Genomic DNA, 27,891 nt, shown 5'->3' on the forward strand with positions numbered 1-27,891 from the left:
TTTCTCAAAATAAGTAAATAGACTTTAAAAAAAAAAGAATAAAAAATTCTCAACAGGAAGCTGTTACTTTAGAAAGATTAATGACGTGCTAAAAACATGAGAAGAAACACATTCCAAGTTAGGTAATTTGATTACAAATAGCTAAATGCACCACTACCAAATGACAGGTTTTTAAAACTGGGGAGCCCATGGGAATATGACAGTGAGAATAAAAATACATGGTGTTTGCTTTCCCCCTTTTTTGTGTTTTGGGAAAGAAAGGACGATTAGAGAATTGCAGGGTTTTTTTAGGGAGGCAAGACACCCTCACAATGATAATAGCTAACCCTTGGAACTCTTACTATGGGTCAAGCACTGCCCAATGCTTCTCAGCATAGTAACTAGTTTAATTCTTACAATCTACCTTTGAAGCAGCTACTATTATTATCTTTTTTTTTTACACTTGAGGAAACTGAAGCACAGAACCCACAAGTAACTTGCATAAGATCGCACAAACTTGTTCAAGTTGGAAGTGTCCAAAGTTGAACTTTAAAGTTCAAGGTCTCTACTTCTGTACTGTAGAAAAATAAAGCAGGAATACCGTTTAGGAAGATGCATAAATAAATGTTTAAGGAAATGCTAATGTTTGTATCTGTCATTGAAGACTCAGGAGAACTTTTGTGGTTCTGGTTGGCCAGCTCAGGTGCAGTATTATCAACTAAAACTACCGTTTTAGTTAACAGTTGCTTGGAATATGCTTTATGTGAAGGAAAAACTGTAACGATTTTCACCTTATCACATAGACATAACAAAATGTGTTATGCATCAGATGTTTTTCATCCTCTATTGAGGCATAAAAATATTTTAAGAACTTTAAAAAAAATACGTCATCTGCAGTTCATGAAGATTACCAGTCACTTAAAAAAAAAAAAAAAAAAAGGTTCTCAGTAATTGCCTGCCCTTAGAAAAGATGGTTCCAAAGAACACACTTTCCCTACTCAGGACGATGACTTCACGTGGACTCTCTCATTGAGTACAAGAGCTAACACGTTGCCCTTAAGAAAAATGGCAACCTTCTGGTTCCTCTGCCCTTTTCCAAGATGGCTTTCTCGATGCTCATGGGCGCTGGCCAGGCGCTTCTTCCGGGCTTGGCAAGGGGCGGGGTCCATTGAGTAAAGCCTTGCGTGCCGGCGCCCGCGACGGAGGCGCGCTTCAGGGCGCAGGCGCGGGGAGGGGGTGGGGGAGGAGGGAGAGCGGCGAGTAAGATGGAAGATGAGGAGGTCGCTGAGAGCTGGGAGGAGGCGGCAGACAGCGGGGTAAGGAGGAGCCGCCGCCGCGGGGCAGGGCCGGGCGGGACCTGGCGTGAGGGAAGCCTCCGGGGAGCGGGCCTGGGGATGGTTCTCCCCAAGGAAGGGCCCCACACGCCGGGCCGGGCGTGGAGGAGAGGCCCCCGGTCCTTGAGCGCCGTGAAGGCCTCTTAAAGGGGCCGCGTTCCATTTCTCCCTCCACCTTCGCCGGGTGCGCTTCCCTACATCCCCCCCGACGTGTGCGTCACCCGGGGCGCCCCACCCGCCATCCAGGGCCTCTTTGCGTGGCCCCCGCGCCCGCTAGCTCTTCCCGGGACTCTCTGGCCCTTCCTCTCCTGTCGCCGCCCACCCCCCCCTCCCGAGTCACCATTTTAAAGTTCATGTGCTCTGATGAGGAGCGACACACCGGGGGGGGGGGGGGGGGGGCTGCGCTGACCGGGACGGCGTGCCGGGCTCCGGAGAAGAGCAGCGGAGGGCAGGCGGGGAAATTGAGTCGTCTCTGGTCCCCTCCACTCTGTGCTAAAATCCCCCATTGCTTTGCGCCTTCCGCCACGGTGGGCGAGTCTGGGTTTTTTTTTTTTTTCTCTCTTTCAGTTTTACTCTGAGAGCCCGTTGCAGGCGGGTCTCCCGGGGACCCCGCCAGAACAACCGAAAGCCCGGTGGGCAGCCCCTCTCCCCGGGGACCCACCCAGCGATCTGGGCCCGGGGCGAAGGTCTTGGAGAGTACTTGCCCGGGTTCGGGGGGGGGGGGGGAGGGGTGCGATTTGTAAAGTAGCCGCATTCCTGGGAGAGGAGGGGGGAAATGGACCCTTCGACTTTGCTTTTGGAGTTTTTGTTTGACTCTAGAAGCTGTAGGGAAATAGTTTATCCCAAGCTGAAACAGCCGGAGCCAATCCTCTTAGGTTTGTGGTTAATTTGGGTCTTTTCAGAGTTTGTGGTTCAGTGGTGACCCTTGGGAAGATGCGGAGATAGCCTTTTGGCCTCCCGGCGTTCGTGTCTGTTCAGTGTTGGCTCAAGTGACCTCCACCTTCAAGGTTTATGTGTTGGGAGTGGGGCGCGGAGAGCTGAGTGTACTAGGGTAGAACAGGAGTTTTGTTTTTATTTATTTATTTATTTTCCCCCAAGCGCCTTTGAGGGTGCTCATCAGAGCTGGAAGAGGCGGAGAAATTGACCCGGCTGCAGAGGGTATCTCTGCGGGAATGTTGAAACTTGGCTTCGCTCGTAGTCTTTTCCCGTGGTTCAGCATTTCTTTCATGGTGTTTATGTTTTTCCGCTTAGCACAATTAAGAACTTGAAGGATTAGTTCGTTCAGAAGGTATTTGATACAGTTCTTATGTGCTGACCATCTTTCTTGGATTTTGACTTGAGTAAGGAGAGCGATTGAAAGATTTTATAGAGAGCAACAGGTGTCGTCTGAGTGTTTATTCAGCAAACATTTTTTGAGTGTCTCTATGTGCTGGACAGTGTGTGTAGCAGTGACTTTGTCCTATAGAATGCAAAATTTCCGGGTACAGGCATTTATTACCTACCACTAATATGAGTGCAGCATTCAGACATCCTTCATGTACACCCTCCTGCAAAAAAAAAAAAAAAAAAAAAAAAAAAAAAAGCCTGGCCTGTAATTTGAATGTGGCTCAAATGATAAGTGTCTTGAGCATCTTGACATTTCTCTGTTTTTTCTGACCTGTTTACAAGAGACGTGAGTTTTTCATGTTAAGAAAATAAAAACAAAAATCAATGCAGGATTCAGAAATCTGTGGATTACTTGTGTTTTTCAGAACAGATAAGGATCAGCTAGCTCAGTCCCACATTTTACAGCTGAATGAACCCCAGGGATGTAGGATTTAACTTAGATCTTTCTGATGTTTGTCCACTACTCTTTTGACTATATGTTAGTAAAACCCTTTAGAAGTGCCCGGTACAGAGATGGAACCCAAACCTTGCCTTGTTGACATAGGAGCAAAATGCAGGTTCCTTCTATATCTTTTATGTAACTGAACCACTGAAATAATCTGTAGTTATTGCCCTTTTATAACCAAGGAAACTGAAGTTGAGAGAATAACCTGTCTTGCTCAAGGTCGCACGGATAGTAAGTAGGGAGCTGGGTTTTGACACCAAAGCCTATCTGACTCCCAAGGCAGAGTTCATTCTGTAGCATTTTGCTGTCTCCCTTCCTGGGACCTGTGGAAGACTTGGGAGTTGGACATTACCTTTATTTTTTCATATGTTTGCTTTCGGCTTATATTTGAAGGCTTTCTTGAATTTGATTCCCTCTTTGAATTTCACAAACGGTTTTGTAAATGTGCACCTTTGAAGGAAGGGTGCCAGAGATGGGATGATGTGCTGTGTCCACGTCACTGGGAAATCAACTGATTGTACATGTCTTTCACATGTAGCCAGTTGCATATGTAAAAGTTATCCTTTCTAACATTCAAGTGATCCTTTCTAACAACTGAAACTTGGTAATGAGTGTTACGCACTCACCCTTCCAAAAAAACAATCTGGATGGTGAGAAGGCTAGTAAATGGGGGTTGACAGTTTTTTTAAGTGAACACGCAATCTTTATATTATCTGGAGGTAGTTCTGATCCTTCAAAATAGAGGCTTTTGGGTGATCCCTGCCCTCGGCACCACAAAAAAATGTTGATGTCATACTGGAGGTTTTGTTTTGTTTTTTAATGTTTATTTATTTTGAGAGAGACCGCACCTGCCTGTGTTGGGGGTGGAGGACAGGCAGAGAGAGAGAGAGAGAATCCCAGGCAGGCTCCTGCTATCATCACAGAGCCCACTGCAGGGCTCAATCTCATCGTGAGGTCATGACCTGAGCCGAAATCAAGAGTCAGATGCTTAACCGATTGAACCACCTAGGTGCCCCTGGAATTTCTTACGTGTCAGTACATCTGAGATCGTTTTTTTCTTGCATATTTTCAAAATACTCAATATTGAGTCCTATTGTGTCATTCTGGGGAAGACTCCAAATTGAGAAATACTCCAAATTTTCTGTAAATTGGCTGCCTTTTGCTTTTAGTTAATGTGGTGAACACTGACTTGATATAGAACTATTCCTTTCCTGTTTCCTCCCAAAGAGTCACATTGCCAATCAAAGGACAATTCAAGGAATATAACTTACATCCCACTAAGGAAATGCTTCTTTAAAAATATACTGCCTTTGGGAGAAATGAAAATGTAAATTGAGTTAATTTTGATTCAAACTCTAAATTCTGTCCTTTGTTTTAAGCACATCTCAAGGGACAAATAGAGCATTTTGTAATTGGAAAATTTTTTTGTGTGCGCCAAAAAAAAAAAAAATCAGATCAACAGTTTGCTCAGTTTCTGACACTTTGAAGCTTTATATATTCACATGTTTAGGGGAAAAAAAAACAAACAAAAAAAGGCATAACCTTGTCCATCTTGTTGGTAATGGGCTAACCTGATCCTAGGGGAAGGCAGATGGTACATAAATGGAATTGGACTGGTAGCTGTAATGCTTTGGCAGCCTCTCTGATTTCTTTGCATCTCAAAGTTGCCTTTTGTCCTTTGCCAAAGGCAAGTCATGTAACTAATTGGAAGAAAATGTATCTTAAGTTAAAGGACGACTAGTCCCTCTTCTGGACTAAGAATTCAAATTTATGTTTACTTTCTACCCTCACTGAACCTCTAAACATTACCCCATCAGCAATGCTGGATGCCATATAAGTCTATAAGAAAGTGTCAGTAAACTCCAAATACCTACTGTGTATCAGGCACTGGGCACAGGCCAGTGGAGGAGTCAGATGGGTAAAGCAGCGCTTTTCTTTAGAAGAGGCATAGATGGGGTACGATAGCTGGGATCAGAGACAGTCTTGTAGAAAGAAGGTGATGTTTCAGACTACTTGAATTAAGCCGTAGAAAGTCTGGGAGGGGTGGGTAGAGCGTAGGACCAATGTGGATGTGTATAGGCAGCAAGAGAAGAATGTGCCGCATTGGGAGAGCTACAAATACTTCCTTCTGGCTGTGGGGTAAGGGTTTGGCAGGGCTGAATGGAAAGAGACGAGGCCAGAGAGGTATGCAGGGGCCAGATGGGGAAGGGCCTCGTTGTATTTGGTTCTGGGGAGCTTGGACTTTGTCCTTACAGCACAAGAGAGCTTTGAAGGCTTAATTTTTTTTTTTAAAGCAGAGTAGTGGCATATTTGTTTATTTACTTATTTTGAGACAGAGCGTGCGTGTGAGCGCTCGCATGGGGGAGGGGTAAAGACAGAGGGGGAGAGAGAATCCCAATCAGGCCCCATGCAATCAGCACAGAGCCTAACATGGGGCTTGTTCCCACGAACCAGAAGATCATGACTTGAGCCCAAGTCAACAGTCGGATGTTTAACCAACCGAGCCATCCAGGCATCCCTGGCATAGATTTTAATTGAAGAGATAAGAACTTTGATTTACTTCTTGTGTGTGTGTGTGTGTGTGTGGGCGGGCGTGCGCGCGTGTGCATGTGCACGCAAAAAGGTGATTTTATTAAAGCATGGGGACAGGACCCATGGGCAGAAAGAGCTGCCTGATTTACTTCTTATTCTTTAGAGAAGAGGCCATCCTCCCTCCTGGAGCATATGGCTTGCACCTTACTTTGGGGTCCTTAGCACTTCCTGTAACTGCTGTCATTATGGAATATTTACCATAGCTGTGGGTAGTGAGCAGATAACAGTTATTTCGGGGCTACCTGGTGCTGATTTCTTTGTCCTTATAGTAAAGAAGGCATTTAAGATTTGTGGTATTGGAAAGTACAAATCCAGGTGTCCCATGCCTGTGAAGGAGCCATTTCTTTTTTTTTTTTTTAATTTTTTTTTTTAACGTTTATTTATTTTTGAGACAGAGACAGACAGAGCATGAACGGGGGAGGGTCAGAGAGAGAGGGAGACACAGAATCCGAAACAGGCTACCGGCTCTGAGCGGTCAGCACAGAGCCTGACGCGGGGCTCAAACTCATGGACCGCGAGATCGTGACCTGAGCCGAAGTCGGCCGCCCAACTGACTGAGCCACCCAGGCGCCCCTGAAGGAGCCATTTCTAAGCTGTTCCAGTTCTTTCTGGGAAGATTGGGTCTTAAGGATTGTGATTTGCTCAGAGCAGCCTTCTATAAAGCATTTGGCCGGTTGAGACATGATCATGCTGAGCAGTCTGTCCTTGTGATTCTGGAAACAGGTCTGTTTCGTTATGGTTTCAAAGAAACCATCATGCACTTTTCACGAGTAACCCCTCTGCTCCTTTCATTGAGGCTGCTTGGGGGGCCTGTTCCCAGCATGCTCTAGGTGTTTGAGACAGCTGCCATGGTTGCTGTGGGCTGGAGATGCAGTCACAGACCTACTTGCTTTAACTTCTACAACAGGAGAGAACTTAGTGTATCTCTGTAAAGCTTTTGGTAAATCCCTGCAAGAGAAAAGGCGCTGTTGTCTAGATCTGATGACTCGGATGTATTCTTGGGGCTACATCTTTCTTTCCAGTTTCCACCTTTACACTGCAGTGGCTTCCCCACAGGTAATGTCCATTTCTGGCTGTATCAGGTAGAAGCCTTCACCAAGGAGTGGGGTGTTCTTTCCTGCACGCTTGCCCCACAGGAATAGAAATTATTTTCTGTCAGGACAGTTACTGACTTGGTTTCCTAGGAGAAGATTGAGTTTAGCTACTTACATTTGTGGCCAAAATACAGAATGAAATGTGTGTGTGTGTGTGTGTGTGTGTGTGTGTGTGTGTGTGTGAAGTAGTAACCATAGAGATTTCTCTTGCTGAAGGGTTTTTAACTGGTAGCCTCTACCAAGCATCCTTCTCTGTAACGTTCAGCTCCATGCAGGATGTTTGATGGGAAGATAGAGGTGAAAACCCACCACCGCAGAAATTAGCAACAAATCCTGACCTCAGTCTTTATGTAGATAAAAAATCTTATCCCTGAGGTTAAGACATTTCAAGATGTCCCTCCCAGTAAGTCATCCCCTCCCTGCACCCAAAACTCTTTCCCTTATAAAATGAACACAGGAAATTACAGTCATTCCTTCCTAAAAGGAATAATATGTACGGTTGAAATTGCATTCTTCAGGGTTGTGATCCTTAGACTGTTCGAACTCGAGTCTGGAGAGGTCAAGGTTGTCCTCACTCTTCCTGGACCTTGAGAGCCAAATTCCCAGCCCTTATGCTCTGGCATTTGGCATATTCTTGGCCCAATACGAGCATTTGTGACCCTCCAGCTCTCAGTGCTGTTTTTGCCACCCAGTTGCACATCTCACTGGTGAGTGGGCTCCGCCCGTAAGCCCACGCAGACTCCCAAATCCTGCTGGCCTCTTTTGGAAGGACTTCTTAGATAGCGTCTTAAGGGCTCACTACAGGCTTTGCGGAGCGCATTTTCACATTCATTATCCCAGTCAGTCTCCGTGACCTGGTGATGCGTAGGTGTTTTTATTCCTAGTGTCCTGGAGAGGAAATCACTTGGTCGGTCTCAGCTCAGCTACTGGCATCCTGAGCCCACACTCTTAGGGACCTTTTTGGACTGTTTGTTTACCTTTGCTTTTCAGCAGGTAATTAACCAGTTAACTGCTTTAGGATGTTTAGTTGCTAGTTCCTTTGAAGTATTGTTATTTGTTTCACCTGGGATTGGCCTTCTGCCTCTGTAGTCTGATGATGAGTTGATAAATTTCTTGTCTCTGAGAAACTTGAATTTGGTTCCCAAGAGCCAAAAGGACACAGTTGCTGTCAGTTGTTGTTTTAAATTTAAAACAAAACAAAACTTTTTTAACTTTAATTTTATTTTTAAAGATTTATTTATTTTTGAGAGAGTGCAAGCGGGCAAGGGGCAGAAAGAAGGGGTGGGACAGGGGATCCAAAGCAGGCTGTGTGTCGACAGCATCGAGCCCAATGCGGGGCTTGAACCCACAAGCCACGACATCATGACCTGAGCTGAAGTCAGACACTCAGCCGACTGAGCCACCCCGGTGCCCCTAAAATTCTAAGTAGCCTCCACACCCAATGTGGGTCTCAAACTCCTGACCCCAAGATTAAGAGGCACATGCTCCACTGACTGAGCCAGGAAGGCACCCCTGCTGTCGATGTAACACTAAAAACAGTGACTGCAAATGACATGCTCGTTGAAATCTTGATCATAATTGGGAAATAACATCTGGCCAAGTGAAAAGACATAATATAAATATCTTTTGCTCACATCTCTTGAAAGATTTAACCACTCTGCTTGCTATCTTAAGGATCCCTGTATCTGTAGTTGCAGACTGGCGGCTCTTGGGTATTCAGCCTATGTACTTTCGGGGGGGTGCACGCTTTGTTTACATATTGAATTTGAATGCTTTTCCCTGGGCCTTGGTGGTTCTCCTGTCCTCTGTAGTCCCCACGTTATGTATTGTGCGACCTGTTGTGATCCTTCCTGCTTACTTTATTGGCTTGACCTGGAGGCATTGTGTTTGCTGCCCCTGCTTAGTGCCATGATTCTAAGTAGCCTTTGATGACAGGGCCCTTGGGCCTTTGGATGAAACTTCCTGGTGGTGTAGGGAGGAGGTAAGAATGACTTTGTTCCATCCCCCAGTGTCCAAATGCATTGTATTTCCTCCTGGGAGAGGAGCCTTGCTGTCTTTATAAAAGGAGGAAAGAGCAGGTCACTTCTGCCAGTTAGTGACCCATTTCCTCCATCCATGGCAGTAACAGAAGTCCGAAGGCTAGGCTGACTCTTGAGGTGCCAGGTCTGGTTTTGGGCAGATCACTGCCTACCTTTCTCTCAACTTCTTTTCCTCTTTTGTCACCTGGGGCTAATAAAATCCTTGCCTGGCAGTGAGGGTTAAATGGAGCACACAGGCGGATGTTGGAGTAGCGAGTACGGTGGTCGTGAGCATGAGGGCATTCCCCAGCCACTCCAGTAGAGTCTCTGCCTGGTTAGAGTGGCAGGTTCCTAAGACTGGCTGAGAGGTCTCTTTCTTGCTCCCCCTGAGAACTAATACACAGTTTTCTTTGAATTGTAAGGGAAAGGCAATAACGAGCGTAGAGAAAGGGGAGCCCTGTTAGATTCTACCCATTATTTTATTCCAGGGACAGGGCTCGCCGCCCTACTCCCCCTCCTGCCCGTTCTGCGCTTTTAAGCTAAAGGGTTGTATGGATTCCCTCCCCCATGGAGACTCTTTGAAGAGGCACTGGAAGCAGAAGGAAACAGTGTCTCAAGATTGCAGTTCTCAGCTTCTGAGGCCCTCCATCCTGGGATACGTCTATATCACCAGACTCGTTCTGTACTGAAGAATTGTTTCTTTTAGGGGACTTCTTGGCAGACTTAAGGTCTGGACTTGGTTGTGGTCTGCCACTGCTGTAGCCCTTCCTTAGAAGCCCTCAGCTTGCACTGGCCTGGCCTGGGGTGCAGATTAGGCAGGGTGATATTCCCTGTCTGCCTTTATCCTACCTTCGTAGTTCCTGTGGCCACCCGCTAGCCACTCCTGAACGTTTTTGCTTCCTCCTCCTGAGGTTTAGGATTCAGTTTTGTCACTTACAAGTCGAGTGGCCTTAGGCAAGTCATTTAACCCTGAGCATGCAGCATGGCTGTTGTATGTCCCGTGGATTATGGTGAGGGTGAGGTGGTGAAGGGAGGGCCAGAGACTTCCTTACACACACCTGCAGCAGGTGCTTGGAGTGTGCTGCCACCACCACTACTGCTGACAAATGCGTGTGACAGCCTCAGCTCTTACTGGGAACACAGGTAGTGTTGCTGTGTTCAGACCCAGATAGACCCAGTTCAGATTCTGGCTCCCCTCTGTACTGTTGTGGAACCATGGTCAAAGTACGTAACCTCTCAGAATTGGTTTGTAAATCATTTGTAAAATGGGGCTATCTTTCTCTCTCTTTTAATGTTTTTAAACAAATTTTTTTTAACATTTTACTTATTTTTGAGACAGAGAACAAGTGGGGGAGGGGCAGAGAGAGAGGGAGACACAGGATCTGAAGCAGGCTCCAGTCTCTGAGCTGTCAGCACAGAGCCTGACGTGGGGCTCGAACTCACCATGAGATCATGACCTGAAGTCGGACACTTAACCGACTGAACCACCCAGGCGCCCCTCTTTTAATGTTTACTTTTGAAAGAGGGGGTGCAAGCAAGGGAGGGGAAGAGAGAGGGGGACAGAGGATCCAAAGCAGGCTCCAAGCTGAGACCGCAGAGCCTGATGCGGGGCTCGAACTCACCACAAGATCATGACCTGAGCTGAACCCAGACGCTTAACTGACTACTGAGCCACCCAGGCACCCCAAAATGGGGCTATATCTCTAAAATCCCTGTTTCACAGGATGGTTCATAATTCATGTGTTGGGTACTGTTTTAGGAGCTATGGACAACTGTAGTGAAAGAACTTTCTTCTCCTAAAACTTGCTTTCTAGTGGAGAAAAATGGACAATAAACAATAATGTTTTATATACGCACCCAATGAAGAAAAATAAGAGAGATAAAGAATGTAGAAAGTGACTGGCAGAGGTGCCATTGTGTGTGGGGAGTGCAGGGGGAGGAAGGTCAGAGGAGGCCTCAGTAAAGATAGGCAGAGAGACCTGAAGGGAGTGAGAAAGCAAGTGTGCAGAAGAAGCTGGTGGAAATGCATTCCAGGTAGAGGGAACGGCAAGTGCAAAGGTCCTGAGGCTGGAGCATGCTTGTTTTATTTGAGGAACAGCGTGGCCCAGAGGTAGCAGGGAGCCGGATCCCGTAGAGGCTAGTAGGCTCTGGTGGGTATTACCTTGAAACAGGAAGCCATGTGAGGGTTTTGAGCAGAGGCTGACTTGGTTTTCAAAAGGATTATTCATTCTGGTTGTTACGTGTAAAATAAACTGTAAGGGCAAGAGTGGGAACACAGACTGAAGATGCCATTTCAGCTGTCCTTTCAAGGGCTGTGGTAATTTGGGCCAGGGAGGTCACAGTAGCAGAAGCGTTGGGAAAATTTGGGATCTGTTTTGCAAGTAGAACCAACGTGGGGGATGAAAGAGACATCAGAGCTGCCAGAAGACTGGGGTTTCTGAAGCGGGGTGAGGAGAGGGAGTGTGGGAGGAGCAGGCTTGGGGGAGTGAATGAAGTCAAGGGTTTGGTTTGGGGCCTGGGGAGTTTAGGTCCCTTGTGAAATCAGAGTGGGGGTGGTGAGTCGGCAGCCGTACACCCACTGATGTGTGGAAGGCCGTGGAACCAGGTGCCGTCGCCAAATCAGCCAGCGGAGTCACGGAGGAGGGGAGGTGCAGACTCTCCAACCTCGGGGGCCTGGACAGGAGGAGGAGCCTGTCCTGTACAGGGGACGTTAACTGTGGGCATGAGAGGAGCTACCAGGGAGCTGGGAGGGGACCCGCAGGCTGGGATGGACAGTACTTTGAGGAGGGAGCAGCGAGCAGTGTTGGACGCTGCTGAGAGGCTGAGTGAAGTGAAGGTGTGGAATTGACCGTTGAGGTCATTGGTGACTCCGGCAGGTTTCAGCAGGATGGGGGGGGGGTGTAGAGAGCAAGATTGATGAAGTTGTGAGTGTCACTTAGAGCAGGGCCTGGGCTGAACGTTGGGCACTGGGCGAGTGCTGGTTGCTGGCACACCAAAATGACAGGACCCGCCACAGTAGGATATGTGGCGTTTACATCAGTAAACGGCGTGCCCCTTGCCTCTTGGGTCCCTAAGGTGCTCAGTTGCTAGTTGCTGAATTTTTTTTTTTTTTAACGTTTATTCATTTTTGAGAGACAGAGAGACAGAACATGAGCGGGGAAGGGGCAGAGAGAGGGAGACACAGAATCCGAAGCAGGCTCCAGGCTCTGAGCTGTCAGCACAGAGCCCGACGCGGGACTCGAACTCACAAACTGAGAGATCCTGACCTGAGCCGAAGTCAGACGCTCAATGGACTGAGCCACCCAGGCGCCCCAGCTAGTTGCTGAAATATTAAATGTATAACAGATACATCTTATTCTAAGACTGTATCTCAAGCAGTGTTGTCTAAGCGAAGTCCCATGTTAGCCACACGTGTGATTTAAAACTTCCCCAAAGCCACATTTAAAAAGTATAAGGAAACAGGTGGAATGGATTTTAATATTTTTTTAAGTTTTATTTATTTAAGTAATCTCTATACACCCAGCATAGGTCTTGAACTCACAACCCTGAGATCAAGACTCGCATGCTCTACCAACTAAGTCAGCCAGGCACTCTGGCTCAAATTCAGTAATTTGAATATTTAAATTAAAAATTTTTTAATGTTTATTTTATTTCTGAGAGAGAGAGAGAGACAGAGCACGAGCAGGGGAGGGGCAGAGAGAGAGGGGAAAACAGAGCCTGACCTGGTGCTCGAACCCAGAAACTGCAAGTTCACGACCTGAAGTCGGACGCTCAACCAACTGAGCCACCCAGGCGCCCCTGAATATCTTAAATGGAATGCAGCATACCCCAAATAGTATCACGGTCAGCACACAATCAATATTGAAAATATGTTAATGAGCTGTTTTACACCTTTTTTTTTTTTTTTTTTTTTTTGTCATAAGTCTAGGAAGTCTGCTGTGCATTCGGCATTTACAGCACATCTCAGTTGGGACTGACCACGTGTGAAGTGCTCACCAGCCACGTGTGGCAGTGGCCACTGGACTGGGCGGCGTGGCTGGAAAATGTGCCCAAAGTATTTCCTCTTCCTGGGCAGGTGCAGAGAGCTCCTGAAAGCCTTGGGAACTTGGGAAGGAAAGTGGGAAGTGGCTTCCCTTCCAAGCAAGTGAGAATTGTCTCTACAGCATATCCTCCCCACCCCTCCAAGCCCTTCATGGTTTTCTGGAGCCCCTGGTTTCTTCAGATCTGTACCTGGCTGGTCCTGGAAAGTGTAGCTAGCTTTCTGCAGCAGCTTTTCAAAAGTTGCATGGATACCAGCTAATAAAGACCTTTGCTGAATGCAGCTCAAGTAATATCCAATGGATTTCAGTTGAAGTTATCTCTTATTTGGGGTCCCTTTTTTTCCCCATTTTCCTTTCCCTCTATTCATGTTTTCATCCTCTTTCTCCCCAGTGTTTCTATGCCTCTCTCTTTTTCTTGAAAGTCTGTTCTTTAGGTCTCTGCCATTTTCTCTGACTCCTAACAGGTTCACCACCTCCCCATTTCTCTTTCCACAATGCTGTCTGTACAGCTACCACAGCGACTGTGGTTCCCTACCAGTCTTCTCCCTCCTGGCTGGGCTCTCCTCTTCAGCAGAGGTTGCCTTATCTCTGGGCATCCAGCATCTGGCACGTCTCCTACCTTACAGTCAATTTGCCACAAAATGCTTGCCTCCCAACTTTTTTCTTTTTCTTTTTCTTTTTTTTTGTCACAGTGAAGCAAAAGGACAATGGCTTTTGAGATACATTAACAAAGTGTAGACTTCCTTAGGGAGGGCATTTTAAAACTATCCTGTGCCCCCACAGTGACCCATTTAACGTGGAATGTTTTCCTTGCTGTGGGGGTAGCAGAGAAGGGAGGAGTGTTCTGTGTTCCTTCAAACAGACTAACCTGTCTGTATTAAAAAAGGGCAACTGATGAAGTCATGGCCCGGATGTCTTGTCTCTCAACTTCTGAACTCTGCCTTTTTCAAGATTTTACTTTTTTTTCTCAAGATTTTACTTTTGAGTAATCTCTGCACCCAACTTGAGGCTCAAACCCACAACCCCAAGATAAGAGTCGCATGCCCCACTGGCTGAGCCAACCAGCAAAAAGCTTTTTTTTTTTTTTTTTTTTTTTTGACTTAATCAATCATGTTTGCCCAGGAGTTGAGTTAGTGTTTTGAACCTGACTATGTTCCTGAATGAAACATCGCTGTAGAATCAAACCTGGAGTGGTAAGACACTGGGGGCTTCTCTCCCTGGGTTGGCCAGGGTCAGTAGATGAAGCACCGTCCACTGCCACAGCACTGACGTAGAGAAACAAGGCAGGGGCTGAGACAGAGAGTTAACAGAGTTGGTGTGAAGGTGGTTTGGAAAAGTGTGTGGATCGCACGCCTGGACTTGAAATGGCCAGCGGTGTGCTCCAAAGGTACACCCCGTTTTATCTGATAGTGTTAAACCAGATTTTGCTGTCTGTAACTGAATTCTTGTGCTTCCCTCCTAAGTGAAATTGAGGCTTTCCCAGGAATAGGCAGAATCCCATCCAGACGCGTGATCTGGGAGACACAGGTGCCTTGCTGGGGACACAGAAGGCCCTGTAGCCAGGGGAGTGGGTGCTGAGGTCCTGCCCAAGACTTCCGGAGACCAGGCCCAGCCTGGCACTGTCGTCCGTGCTGGGAGTTCGGGGCCACACATGTTGGGACGAGGCCTGCCTTCTTCCCAGCATCTTCTCTGCGTTTTGCTGAAACGGCGTCATTATGTTCGTCAGGATCTGTCCGGCTCCAGTTCTGAGAGAAACCCTGTACCCAGGGCTCAGTCTCTTCTTAGATTTCCCCCAGTGTCTGTGGACGTGTGCTCCCCAATTTGGGACAGCGGGACACGACCAGACAAGCCTGTGGGACACAGTGGTTCACAGAGAGCCTGAGGAGAAAATCAGAAAATGTCATCTTCTGAAATGGAAACTGACAAAGAGAAGCAAATCATCTGAGAAAAGTCACTTAAATAGTAACTTTGGGTGATAAAAAGAGGTTATTTCCTAACTCAGGGCCAGGAACCTCCATTTAATACAAGGTTTCTTGAATTCTTAGAAGTTGTGTTCGTCGCACTGGTGAGCAAGGATTCTGGTTATCAGAGGAGGGGGGTGTGGTGGAGGAGCAGGGTAATCAGCGTCTTTGGCACTGAGTTGGGGGGAGGCTGGGAGTGGACAGCGCAGGTCAGGCACCAGAAAGGGCGGGACACAGTGTAGCAGAGGATTTGGGTTTGTTTGCTCTCTATTGTGAGTTTGGCTAGTTTGTTTTCATTTATTTTGGGGAGAGTGTGCGCTCAAGCAGGGGAGGGGCAGAGAGGGGTGCAGAGGATCCGAAGCGGGCTCTGCACTGAAAGCAGTGAGCCTGATGTGGGGTTCAGACCCAAAAACCATGAGATCATGGCCTGAGCCAAAGTCGGATACTTAGCTGACTGAGCCACCCAGGTGCCCAGAGAGAGAGAGAATCTTAAGCACAGAGCCCGTTGTGGAGCTGGATCTCATGACCTGAGCACAAATCAACAGTCAGACGCTCAACCCACTGAGCCACCCAAGCACCCCAAGTTTGGCAAGTTTGAATCAGTCCCCCAGGGCTTCGTCCATCACCCCTAGGTAAACTGATAAAGTCTGTTTCTTGAATATTCAGGTCTGAGAGTATGGCTGTGATGATGATGAACTTGAACTTGCTGTAATTTGTCCCAAGGCCCAGAGTAGCCTGTTTATTTCTCTCCTTTGCCTTTCTTCCACTTCGCTCCCCTTCTCACCTTCCTTTTTTTCCCTTCTCATTCCCCTCTTAGTGCCACAGCAGGGAATCTGTCATTGTAACCTGCCTCCCCTTGCACATTCATCCCTATCCTCCTGTCTCCTTTGTTCCTTTGGAAAGAGGTGGCTGCGTAACACATTAGGCTGAGGTGTCCCTTCTCTGCTCTTCCCTTCACATGCCTCTGTTCCCCAGCTTTCTGGGGGTGAGGGGGCTCACAAGTGTAAGCGTTCCAAGGTTAAGGGCATCAGCAGCCATTGAGGCTGTGCTTTTCCCCTCAGGTGAGTCGAATTTGCAGGTGTTGTGTCTGATTCATTCACCTGTGGCCGTGGCCTCTCCTTTGCCTCCCACAAAGGACCAGTGCTGTCCACAACTACCTTGCTCCCCGCTGTGGTTCTTCACGACCTCCTGCCTCCACTCCTTTCCTTCTGGTTTTGCTTGTTCTCTCGGACCAAGAAGGGTTTACCTCATTTTTGTGGAGATGTAGCCCCACAGGGCAAGTGATACCTGTGTTTAGTAATAGCAAACCATTTTTGTTTTTTGTTTGTTTTTTTACATTTATTTATTTTGAGAGAGGGAAAGAGAATCCCAAGCAAGTTCCATGCTGCCAGCACAGAGTCCGACGCAGGGCTCAATCCCACAAACCGTGAGATCGTGACCTCATGGTCATGAGCCGAGATCAAGAGTCAGGCACTTAACCGACTGAGCCATCCAGGTGCCCCTGCGACAGCAGACCTTTTGCTTAGGATTTTGACCCAAAGAGGAGACCCCTTACCACCCCCCCTCCACCCCCCGCCCCACCATCAGAACACAGCACATTGTCTTCTGGAGTCTACTCAGTGCTACTTGGCAAAAAATAGCCAGGAAAAGTCATGGGAAATCAAGCTTTTCTTAGCACCTTACCTCTGATATGCTTATGCTCTAACACTTGCCTGTGTCCTGGTGACCCCTCATGGCTCCGAGAAGTCATAGAGTGATGAGCTTATGTATGGGTTTCTTTCACTACCTGTGGAGGTTGAGCCTCTAACACAGAAGCCTTGACTTTGGGCCAGAGTTCTGTTCATCCTCATGAAAAGAGAAGGTGCCCTTAGATGATAAGGTTTCTTGTTGGGTCCACATCCAGATGCTTCCTCACACAGCATCCTGGGGCCCTTGAATTCCACTGGGCTGTTGCATCTTTGGAGAAGACAAGCATTCTCCTTGCAGCGCACCCGGTAGGAAAGTTTTGGCTTGGTGCAGCTCTTCAGAGCACGAGACTGAGAGCAGATCCCTTGCAAGGCCTTGTCCAAAAAGAGAATGGACTGACTCATGATGCCTGGATAGACTCCAGAGGGAGTTGCAGTGCCCTCTCCGTTTGCGGGCAGGGCACTCCCTCTTAGCGGGGCCAGCTCTGGGCACACTGGTGTCCAGCTGGCCATCTGGACGTAGTCAGGATCAGCTTTCTACCGAAGCTGTTGGGATTTATATCCCATTCTCTAATCCGATGGAAGAATTCGTCCTCAGCTCTGATAAGCCATCCTGCCTGATGTGATGGAGCTTGAAGGGAGTGTTAGTTATTGGAGTCCCGGAGAGCAGTGTGGAATTCAGGGGAGATGAGGAAGAGAAGACCAGCATCCGATGGCTTTACCATCTCCAGGGATTCAAGCGCTTGTAGGGTTGTAGCAGCATCAGGCAGGGCCCCGAAAGGCCTTAGGTGTTGGGCTGCCTCTACGATTTACTACTTTGTGACATTGAGTGTGTTAACTTAACCTCCCTGAGCCACATCACCTTCATCTGACAGAACAGGATAAAAGCTCTTTTGTCCATCAAACCAGGGATGTGTGACCGAAAATGAGTGTTTGGGGGAAGGGTCTTGACAATCCGAAAGTATTATATTGACATAGGTCATTATTTCTAAATTTTTTTTAATGTTTTTATTTATTTTTGAGACAGAGACAGAGCACGAGCAGGGGAAGGGCAGAGAGAGAGGGAGACACAGACTCCGAAGCAGGCTCCAGGCTCCGAGCTGTCCGCACAGAGCCCCAGGCGGGGCTCGAACTCACAAATAGTGAGATCGTAACCTGAGCCGAAGTCGGATGCCCAACCGACTGAGCCAACCAGGCGCCCCAGACATAGGTCATTATTTCTAAAGCCAGTAGCTTATATTATATGCCAGGGATGCTGGTTACATTCTAATTTGGGGACAGAGGCCCATTTACTCATACATGGTCCATACATAATGCCCTCTTGAAGGGCTTTTCTCTACCCAGGCTCCATTTGCTGGGCATGGGCAGATTCTGTCTTCCCGGAGGCCGTACGGAAAAAAAGGAAGCAGTTTGTTTTCCTGAGAGTCTCCTGGATGGGACCTCTCAGATTCAACTAAAGTAATGTGTATTCATTTTACCACAGTTAAAAAAAAAAAAAAAAAAAAAAAAAAAAAGACTCCTGTGTTAGGCTCCTTTGCTTATATGCCTTACTTGGCCCTCATCGTAATATGAAAGTGAGAGTTCATGTAATAAAGTTTAAAAATGTAGAGCTTTCCCATGAAAATCTTGAGTTTGGTCTTGCTCTGGCCCTGTAAGCCAAGGCTCTGCTGCCTGGACTGTGGAGGCATTTGGTTCTGACCTTGTTTGAAGGCCTCTAAATCCCACAGATGTTAAACCTTGCATTTTTGATGGAGACACTTGAGTAGGGAGTGTCATTTTCAGATTGGAGCAAAACGATAACACTGTGCAGTTTTAAAACTGTGAGTTACTTGAAGAAGGCCTTGAAAAGTCCTTAAATGGTAATAGACATCAGACTAATGTGAGACATAGTATCTACTCAGGTTATAACACTGGTATTCATTAAAAAAAAAAAAAAATTAGAACAATTAATTCTGACACAGACTATGCTGTGGGCGTGGATTCTCTTTGCGTGTCTGTTAGTTCACAGGAAACATCCAGGCCGTTCTCCCAATTTCCGTGTCCCTTTTCCATTCAGTCATTAGAGTTGTTGAGTGCCAGCCTGGGTTCTAAGCTTGAGTGAGTTTTCCATCTAGTGGCTTCCTAGCCCCTCCAGGGAGTTGAGGGGATCCTCAGAATGCAGTCCGTTGTGCTTGCCTTAATACATTTGGGGTATGTCATAAAAACAAAAACATATAAACACAGCTCAGCACCTATCAGAATGAACGTCAGTGTCAAACTGGATTGAAATCTGGCTTTGTATGGTTAGTCCAGCTTCACAGTGTTTATAAGAAGGAGACAAAAGTAAGAGCGTGGAAAGATGAGAAGGAAAATAGGGAAACGTTCCAGGGAATACTAACCAAAAGAAAACTTGGCATGGCTTTATTAATATTAAATAATGGATTTTTAAAAATTTATCTTTTATTTTTAATTTTTTAAAATTTACATCCAAATTAGTTAGCATATAGTGCAACTATGATTTCAGGAGTAGATTGATTCCTTAGTGCCCCTTACCCATTTAGCCCATCCCCCCTCCCGTAACCCTCAGTTTGTTCTCCATGTTTATGAGTTTAAATAATAGATTTTATTTTTTTTATTTATTTTTATTTTTTTATTATTTTTTATTTTTTTAATTTTTTTAATTTTTTTTTTATTTTTTAATATATGAAATTTACTGTCAAATTGGTTTCCATACAACACCCAGTGCTCATCCCAAAAGGTGCCCTCCTCAATACCCATCACCCACCCTGCCCTCCCTCCCACCCCCCATCAACCCTCAGTTTGTTCTCAGTTTTTAACAGTCTCTTATGCTTTGGCTCTCTCCCACTCTAACCTCTTTTTTTTTTTTTTTTTCCTTCCCCTCCCCCATGGGTTTCTGTTACGTTTCTCAGGATCCACATAAGAGTGAAACCATATGGTATCTGTCTTTCTCTGTATGGCTTATTTCACTTAGCATAACACTCTCCAGTTCCATCCATGTTGCTACAAAAGGCCATATTTCATTTTTTCTCATTGCCACGTAGTATTCCATTGTGTATATAAACCACAATTTCTTTATCCATTAATCAGTTGATGGACATTTAGGCTCTTTCCATAATTTGGCTATTGTTGAGAGTGCTGCTATAAACATTGGGGTACAAGTGCCCCTATGCATCAGTACTCCTGTATCCCTTGGATAAATTCCTAGCAGTGCTATTGCTGGGTCATAGGGTAGGTCTATTTTTAATTTTCTGAGGAACCTCCACACCGCTTTCCAGAGCGGCTGCACCAATTTGCATTCCCACCAACAGTGCAAGAGGGTTCCTGTTTCTCCACATCCTCTCCAGCATCTATAGTCCCCTGATTTCTTCATTTTGGCTAAATAATAGATTTTAAAGCAAAGGATCATTTCATAATAACAAATGGGACAAGTTACTAGACGATAATCTTTGATTTTTTTTTCCGGAGTCGATACATGTAGCAAATCAGCAAGAATTTAGAAGTTCTGAACATTATAGTTAACTAGCTTGAACCGTACCCGTCAACTGTAGAATATAGCCCTTTTCAGGACATGGGGAACATTCCTGGAAACTGGCTGCACACTGGGCCCTGGGGTGGATCTCAGTGCATTTCAGAGACTTCACTGGCAGTTAAGGCAGTTAACGTTTTGCAAGTTAACAACAACTTTGAAAATCCTGTATACCCTATAAGTCAAGATTCTCAACCTCAGCACCACTGACATTTGGGGCTGGGCAGTTTTTTGCTGTGGGAGCTGTTCTGTGCATTGTGCCATTTTAGCAGCATGGCATCCTGGACTCTATCTACCCACTGGGTGCCAGTAGCACGTCCCCTCTAGTATTGGGGGTGGGGGGGATGCGTCTCCAGACATTGCTAAATTGTCTTGTGGTGGGGAGAACCACCCCTGGTTGAGAACCACTCTGATTATAAGTCTTTTTTTCAGAGAGAGAACCTAATTGTTTCATACGGTTTTTTCCTTCTTCAGTAGCTGAACGGTGTTGTCCTCACTGAGGACAGCTGAGTGGGATGTTTGTAAGAAAAAGCAGTGGGACAGCCAAGGGGCCTGAAGGTTTGGTGCTTGCTCTGTGCACAGCTCCCCTGTCCAGTGTACAGACCCTTGTGCATGAGGGCGTGGAGGCATCAGAGTTCCTGGCCCTGAGGGCTCACTGCTGTCCAGTGTCCCAGATGTGAGACTTCTGTTTTGTTCTGGGCCTTTGGCTAGGTGCTAGTCACAGAGTTCAAGTCCATACGGGGGGGTGGGGGGTGGGGGGGGAAGGCTATTCATTTGTGATACATGTGATTATGAAGGAATGTAGAAGAGGGAGAGCTTATGTCTGAGAAGCAGGTGATTAACTGCACGGGACCGGAGAAGACTTGACCAAGGAGAGGCAGACATCAGGCTGGGTGTCGCAGGAGAAATGGAAGTTGGCATAGGGAAGGTGGATCAGTGTGCGGGGTTCTGGGGCTTAGTAACAGCTCAGTTTCACAGTGATGTAAAACAGGAACAGAAGATAAAGAAAGGTGTGGGTGAGGCGTGCTTAGGAACTTGGACTTGATCTGACAAGCAGTCTAGGGGGTTTTAATGGGGAAACAACCAGATTTGTGTTTACAAAGTTGATTTGAGTGGCTCTGTGAAGGACAGATTGGAGGCTAGGAGACTAGTTGGAAGCTATACAAAGAACCCAGCTGCATGATGAGGTCTAGAACTATCACCGTGGCCATGGGGATGGAGGGAGATGAACCCTCAGGGAGTCCGTTCCCGAGCCCCAGAGTCTAGTAAAGGGAGGTCTGCATCCGTTACCTCAAAGGAAACAGTAATGTCCCTGGTCAGAGGACACCATCCTTAGCTCTGAAAATAAAGACATAAGTTTTTATCTAAGAGAGATTTTTTTCCACTTTTTATATACATTTTTTTCCTCTAGGAAATAGACAGACGGTTGGAAAAAAAACTGAAGATCACACAAAAGGAGAGGTAAGGCTGCTGTCTGGTCTGAGGGCTCATGCTCTGCCGTGTGAGAGCTGGGCAGTCAGTGGTATTGTCCAGGTGGCCATCAGGTTTAGCAGGGCAGGCTCCCGGGCAGGCTTCTGAGCGTGTCCCTCAAGGACATGGTGGTTTGAGGCTTTGAGAGTAAGGCTGGAGTGTCGCATCTGCCTTCTGACTTCGTGGGTACCCTGTGTGAGGTGGTCTGGTAGAAAGTGGGGAGGTGGTAAGTCAGAAAACTTAGGTTTTAGGCCTGGCTGTGTTCCAGTTGCTCTGAGGTTTGGGACAAGTTGTTTTGCCCTCTGGACACCAGTTTCTTTCTCTGTGACATAACGAGATTGGGCAGATGATTTCTGTGGGCCCTCTGTGACGTGGTGGCTAAGGGCATTGTGGGGGTATTCTGGAAGAAAAGATGCTCAGAAATTCTCGAAGACTTTTTAAGGATACCCCACCCCCACCCCCACCCCCACCCCCCGACAGGGGAGAAGGTGGGTTTCAGAGCAGGTGAAATTGACCTCAGCAGTCTGACTTTGGGCTTAGGTAACCTGTTGGCTTCCCACAGGGACTAGCGACAGGGAGGAGGAGGAGAGGACCTCTCTGGACTTACTATTCCCCAGGGGACGCCGGGATGCCCTGCCTGCCTGCTAGTTTCCTGGCTTCCTGCCTCTTTGATCAGATTGCTGGCTCCTTGTCTGTCTGCTCGTCTCAGCAGCTGCACTGAAGTCTGGTTACAGTCCCCTTGCCACACTGTTCCTGTCCTCCCCCCCGGACCTCCCCTGGCGGCAGCTGAGTTCACCAGCCCCTTCCCCTCCTGACAACCGTGGCTCTGAAAACAGGCCCCCTGCAGGCTGTTTGGTTCTGAAGAGAAGCTAGTTGGCTGCTCTGGGGAGGGTCTTTGTGGCTACTGAGAAGTGGTCACTCCTGCCCGGATCCCTTTTTTCTCTTGTGGCTTTTGTTTCTTTCCCTCTCCTGTGGTGTTTTCCACCTCTCCTTGTGGACTCGTTGCCTGATGTGCACACCCAGCAGCCTTGGACGTGCTTCTGCTCTGAGCAGTGTGACGTGCTGTCTCTAGGATCGCCCTTCACCCCAGCCCCGCCGCGTCCAGGGTACCGGAGAGCCCGGGTGAGGGAGGTGTCTCTGCTCAGAACCTCTTCTGGAGAGATGACCCAGTTGTCTGGCGTAGCTGGTCTCTGGGAGGCACAGGTCACTTACCAGAAGGCTGAGGCAGTTTGGTAAATCCTATCCTGATGCCAGGCAGGGACGGTGGAGTGGGCTCCTTTGTAGTGTTTGACTGGTGTGGGCACATGCAGAAGGCTGTGGCCGGAGCGAACACTTTGCTGACCCCTAAGCTAAGGGCTCCTGCTACTCCAGCCTGTTACACTCTGCTCTGTGTGTAGGGAAGTCGGGATTTTAACTGACCTCGTTGGACTCTGGGCACGAAATGTTTTGCCACAGGGGCAAACAGTGGTTGGTGCGACTGTGAACCCGGGTGTAGAAGTCCCAGAATGAGATGGTGCTCCCGCCCCGTTTGCCTGGGGTGAGGTCTGAGGAGCAGGCCTGAGGACGACGTGAGCTTGTGGCAAGGTTGCTCTTTTGAGACACCCAGGAGTGAGAGTTCTGCTGTCTGGTCCGAGGCCAGAGAACAACGGATAGAATTAGGAGGAGGGAGGGGAAGGTGATGGGGGTGGTTGAGGGACGTGGCTGGGGCCTCCGAAGTCAGGGGTAGGACTTGTGAAGCTCTGTTTGCTCTTTGTCAGCAGGAAATCCAAATCTCCTCCCAAAGTGCCCATTGTGATTCAGGACGATAGCCTTCCCACGGGGCCCCCTCCACAGATCCGCATCCTCAAGAGGCCCACCAGCAACGGTGTGGTCAGCAGCCCCAACTCCACCAGCAGGCCAGCCCTTCCTGTCAAGTCCCTAGCACAGCGGGAGGCAGAGTACGCCGAGGCCCGGAAGCGGATCCTGGGCAGTGCCAGCCCCGAGGAGGAACAGGAAAAGCCCATCCTCGACAGGTGAGTGTAGCTGGCAGGGCTGACCGTCGACCACTCTGCCCGACCACCTTACAGGGGAGAAGGGGGGGCGGCCTGGCTGCACATGGAGGAATGAGAAGCAGGCAGAGAGGGGGCTGGAACCAGGGCGGCTCCAGCTGCCGGCCCTGGCCTGGTGGGCAAGTTCAGTGTCTGCTGCGTTGGCTCACGACCGCAAGCTTTGAGGCTGTGGTTTGCTGGCGGGCTGCCTCTGCAGGCACCGGGGAGGGGGGCAGTGTCGCATGGAGGTTAAAGGCATGGACTTTGGGTCAGAATCTACCATTTCCTTCCACTTAGGGCTGCCTGACCTCTCTGTCCCCTCATAGCCTAACGTATGGGGGAAATGGGATGACACAGTACCTGCCCCGTCAACTCGTTGTACAAGTAAATGAGCGTGGCGTTCTGAGAACCTCACCTCGCACAGTGGATGGCGCCCCGTGAAGTGCTTAGATGTTATCTTCTGGGTCTCAGAATAGCCCTTTGTAACGTTTTCTGGATTTTCTGAATCCTTTTTCGTCCCTGGCACTTTTTTCTTTGCAGTCCTAGAGGTTGCATTATGTAAACGTGTCACCTCTTGCTAAAGCTAAAGCAGTATTTGTTAAAATAGCCTCTTTCTTGGGGCGCCTGGGTTGCTCAGTCGGTTGGGCGTCCGACTTCGGCTCAGGTCACGATCTCGCGGTCCGTGAGTTCGAGCCCCGCGTCGGGCTCTGTGCTGACTGCTCAGAGCCTGGAGCCTGTTTCAGATTCTGTGTCTCCCTCTCTCTCTGACCCTCCCCCATTCATGCTCTGTCTCTCTCTGTCTCGAAAATAAATAAACGTTAAAAAATTTTTTTTTAAATAGCCTCTTTCCGACTTTGGGAGGCCTCCTCGGGCTAGCTGTTCTGGGGCTTGCACCTTCTTCCCATCCCTCCGTTAGTTTGATAGACTTTTCTTCTCTAAGCCTTCACTTGGCAGAATAGAAAAAGTCTGTTCCCTTTTAGTCTTCTGTGTCAATAGGAGTCAACCATTAACCTCATAATTTGGAGAGAAGCAGGAGGGCAGCAGTGGCTGATGCTGGATCCCTCTACTGAGCTCTTGCTCTGGGGGCTTCACCTTTGCTTGATACTCTGACAAGTCTGTGCCACACGATTCTGTGGGGGCTGAGCTGCCTGAGGTCACTGCCTCTGGACAAGATGGGCCCTTGAGCGCTCCCCTTGCCCTCTAGATTCGGGGAAGAAGCGCTGTTAGCACTCAGGGTGAATGTAGACCACCCGCCCCACCTACCCACGGGGGCTTCCCAGCTTGGAACAAGGCTCCCTGAATCCACATGTCAGAGACGCGAGGTCAGGGAGCAAGAGTTGGCTGATAGCCGCTTTGGCCTCTGCCCCAGCTGCAGTTTTAAGATTTGGGGACGTCTTTGGGGCGCCTGGGTGGCTCAGTCGGTTAAGTGTCCGACTTCAGCTCAAGTCATGATCTCGCAGTTCGTGGGTTCGAGCCCCGCGTCGGGCTCTGTGCTGACTGCTCAGAGCCTGGGGTCTGCTTCCGATTCTGTGTCTCCCTCTCTCTCTGCCCCTCCCCCACTCACACTCTGTCTCAATAATAAATAAACGTTAAAAAAGTTAAAAAAAAAAAAAAAAGAAAAAAGATTTGGGGACCTCTTTGATGTCCTTTTTCAGGCCTCCCTCTGATCTTCTTCCCTCCAGGCCAACCAGGATCTCCCAACCCGAGGACAGCAGGCAGCCCAATAATGTGATCAGACAGCCTTTGGGTCCAGATGGGTCACAAGGCTTCAAACAACGCAGATAAATGCGTGCAGGAAAGGATGCTGCCGCTACCGCCGTCACCGCCTCTTGGGTCGTCCGCCACGGGTCGCACTGCCGTGGCAGACAGCTGGACTTGAGCAGAGGGAACGACCTGACTTACTTGCACTGTGATCCCCTTTGCTCCGCCCACTGTGACCTTGAACCCCATGCACTGTGACCTCCCTCCTTCCCCCCCTCTTCCCACTGTGATTGGCACGTCTATAAGGGCTGTCCCAAGTCAATGGAAAGGGAAAGGGTGGGGGTTAGGGGAGGGTTGGGGGGACCCGCGAAGGACTCAGTAGAGAGTCAGACAGTGCCACTTGGCCACTTGGGGTAAAGCCAGTGCCAGCAATAACAGTTTATCATGCTCATTAATTTTGGGATTTCAAAACACAGATGAGAACTCCCGCCACCCACCCCCAAGTGCATGTCTTTCATCACTTAAAAGCAAGTTCCATTTGAAAATATCCTTTCTTTTTTTTTTTTTTTTCTCCTTCCTATTTTTTGTTTGTTTATACAAATCTCTGATTTGCAAGAAAAAGTGCATGGGAGGGGTTTTAGCAGTTTAATGAATTTTTAATTGAGAAAGGGTAGTTTGGTAGTCTACTTAAAAATGTTTCTGGGAAATTCACTAGAAACGTTAACCAATAGGTTTTTGGTGAGCTTAGCTTCTGTATTCCTACTGCCGCCCAGAAAAGGGGCAGGGCTCTGCAGCCCCCAGGACAGATGAGCACCCCATGCCTATACCTCCCTCCCCCAGCTGAGTCCCAGGGGCATCTTGGCCCTATCTGAGACTGGGCTAGCTCTACAGGCTCAGAGAGCCTGGGGGAGGGTGCTAACCCCACCTCTAGTATTCTGGGAGTTAGGGAAAGTGAACAGACTTCCCCTTCCCATACCCCTCAGGGCGGTTCCCTGCCAGCCAGGCTTGCTCCTTCTAGAAGGGAGCAGGGACTGAGATGCACTCCGAGCTCAGAGGTAAGGGGTGTGAGACTTGCTCAGTGTTCGGCTGTTAGCACAAGGAGAGCCAGGAGAGAGTGGCTCCAGGACTTTGCGCCTCCTGCCTAGCGTGCTCGGAAGGTGGAGAGATCTTCCCACTCCGGAGGGTCTGTGAGCACCGTCTCTGCGGATGGCCCCAGCTCAGTAACCGTTCCTGGTACATTTCCTTTGTGAAATCACTACCTTGGGAGCAGACCATTCTGAACACATTTGGGAAAAGGCAAGCTGTGCATTGCAAAGATTGGTGATGACAGACTGGTTTCCCATAAACCCAGGCGACCCTTCACCCATTTTTCCGGAGCGGGGGCTTGGAATGAAGTCAGTTTCCCCCTCTGTCCCTGGAGCCTAGAGATTTGCTTTGGCCCTTTAAGGTGGAAGAGGCTAAGAGGGCACTGCCCAGAGCAGCCGTGTGTGTGTACAATCTGGGTCCTCTCAGGCTTTCTGGTCTCTTCCGTTGCACTGCGCCTTATCCCTCAGCCAGCCGGATGGCCTCCGCGCTCAGTGGATGAGTTTTGGAGTGGGCGGTATGACGTTTTGTGATTAGGGCAGCTTGTGGTGGCCAAGGTGGCAAGCTCGGTTTTGCAGGCTCACTCCACCTTTGGTTCACCTGGCTCTCAGCCTTGCCCTGTGGGAATGTAGGCCGGGCCCAGCAAGCCCGCTGCACCTCCCGCTTAGGAAGGGCCGGCTGCCAGTTGAAGCAGCAGCTAGTCCATAGCACAGCCTTATAACCGTGAGAAGCCAGGAGATTGTCCGCGAGCAGAGCTGAACAGAACTTCAGTCATGGAGAACCCACAGGGCGTTGGGTTGTGCCCACGGGCCGTTCTGAGGAGGGATTCCCTCCGGGCGTGGGCAAGGGAGAAAGTTGGCTGCTGTCTTTGTAGTTCCCCTGCCCTGACCGAGTTTCCTCATTCTAGATGTATAGTGTCCGTCCCTCATGTAATAGTGGTTTCTGGCCCAAGATGAGACCGTCCTTTCAGTTGGAGACGGGCACAGAGGCAGGCCAGGTGGCACGGCCAGGAGTGCCGATGCGCAGCCGTCGGGACCACCTGTTCTTGCCCACCCCTCCCCTAGCGGGAGCCAATGGGAAGGCTGGCTGATGGGCGTCTGTGGACTGACGACGTAGTAGGGACGGGTGTTCCCACCTCCCTCTGGCCAAAGATGCGGCTCTGCCCGCTGTGTGCCTGCCACCAGCCACCAGCGGTCGTACCCTTGGCTTCCCAGATGGAGAGGTGGCAGGCAAGATTTTAAAAAGAAAGAAAAAAGTGAAAATGAACTGTATTGTGTTGGGGGGAGGCGGGAGGGGAGATGGGAGAACAGTTTGGATTTTGTGTGTGGGTTGTTTTTGTTTTTTTTTTTTGTTTTGTTTTTTTTGTTTTTTTGGTAGTTGTCTGTAACTTTCCTTAAGTGCTTTTTTTTTTTTTAATTTTTTTTTTTTTTTTTTTTTTTTTTTTTTAAAGTAAGCTGCAGGCTTTGGCTTGGAAAACCCCAGGGGGATGGGGGGCAGAAACCTGAGGCTGCTGCCCCTTTATCTGCCTTCATGGTACTGTCCCCTTCCCC

At 48.4% G+C, this 27,891-nt stretch overlaps 2 protein-coding genes across 3 annotated transcripts in view; one reads left to right on the forward strand and one right to left on the reverse strand.

Moving 5' to 3' along the window:
* The first annotated feature begins 1,211 nt into the window (after positions 1–1,211).
* Positions 1,212–27,638, forward strand: SZRD1 (SUZ RNA binding domain containing 1). Of its 2 annotated transcripts, none has more exons than XM_042994245.1 (4): positions 1,212–1,295; positions 21,472–21,521; positions 23,288–23,542; positions 25,240–27,638. In XM_042994245.1, the coding sequence occupies exons 1-4, from the start codon at positions 1,245–1,247 to the stop codon at positions 25,340–25,342; spliced, it is 459 nt and encodes a 152-aa protein (XP_042850179.1). In that variant the 5' UTR covers positions 1,212–1,244; the 3' UTR covers positions 25,343–27,638. The 2 variants fall into 2 exon arrangements, with proteins under 2 accessions (XP_042850179.1, XP_042850180.1); XM_042994246.1 differs by having other exon boundaries at positions 23,291–23,542.
* The window catches only part of SPATA21 (spermatogenesis associated 21), a 38,921-nt gene continuing 32,462 nt past the window's right edge, over positions 21,433–27,891 (reverse strand). The window contains exon 15 of the transcript XR_006220623.1: positions 21,433–21,735. The gene's annotated coding sequence lies outside the window, so the exon portion shown is untranslated. The remainder of the gene's footprint in view (positions 21,736–27,891) is intronic.

Source organism: Panthera tigris, chromosome C1, assembly GCF_018350195.1.
Source record: "Panthera tigris isolate Pti1 chromosome C1, P.tigris_Pti1_mat1.1, whole genome shotgun sequence".
Classification (NCBI taxonomy): domain Eukaryota; kingdom Metazoa; phylum Chordata; class Mammalia; order Carnivora; family Felidae; genus Panthera; species Panthera tigris.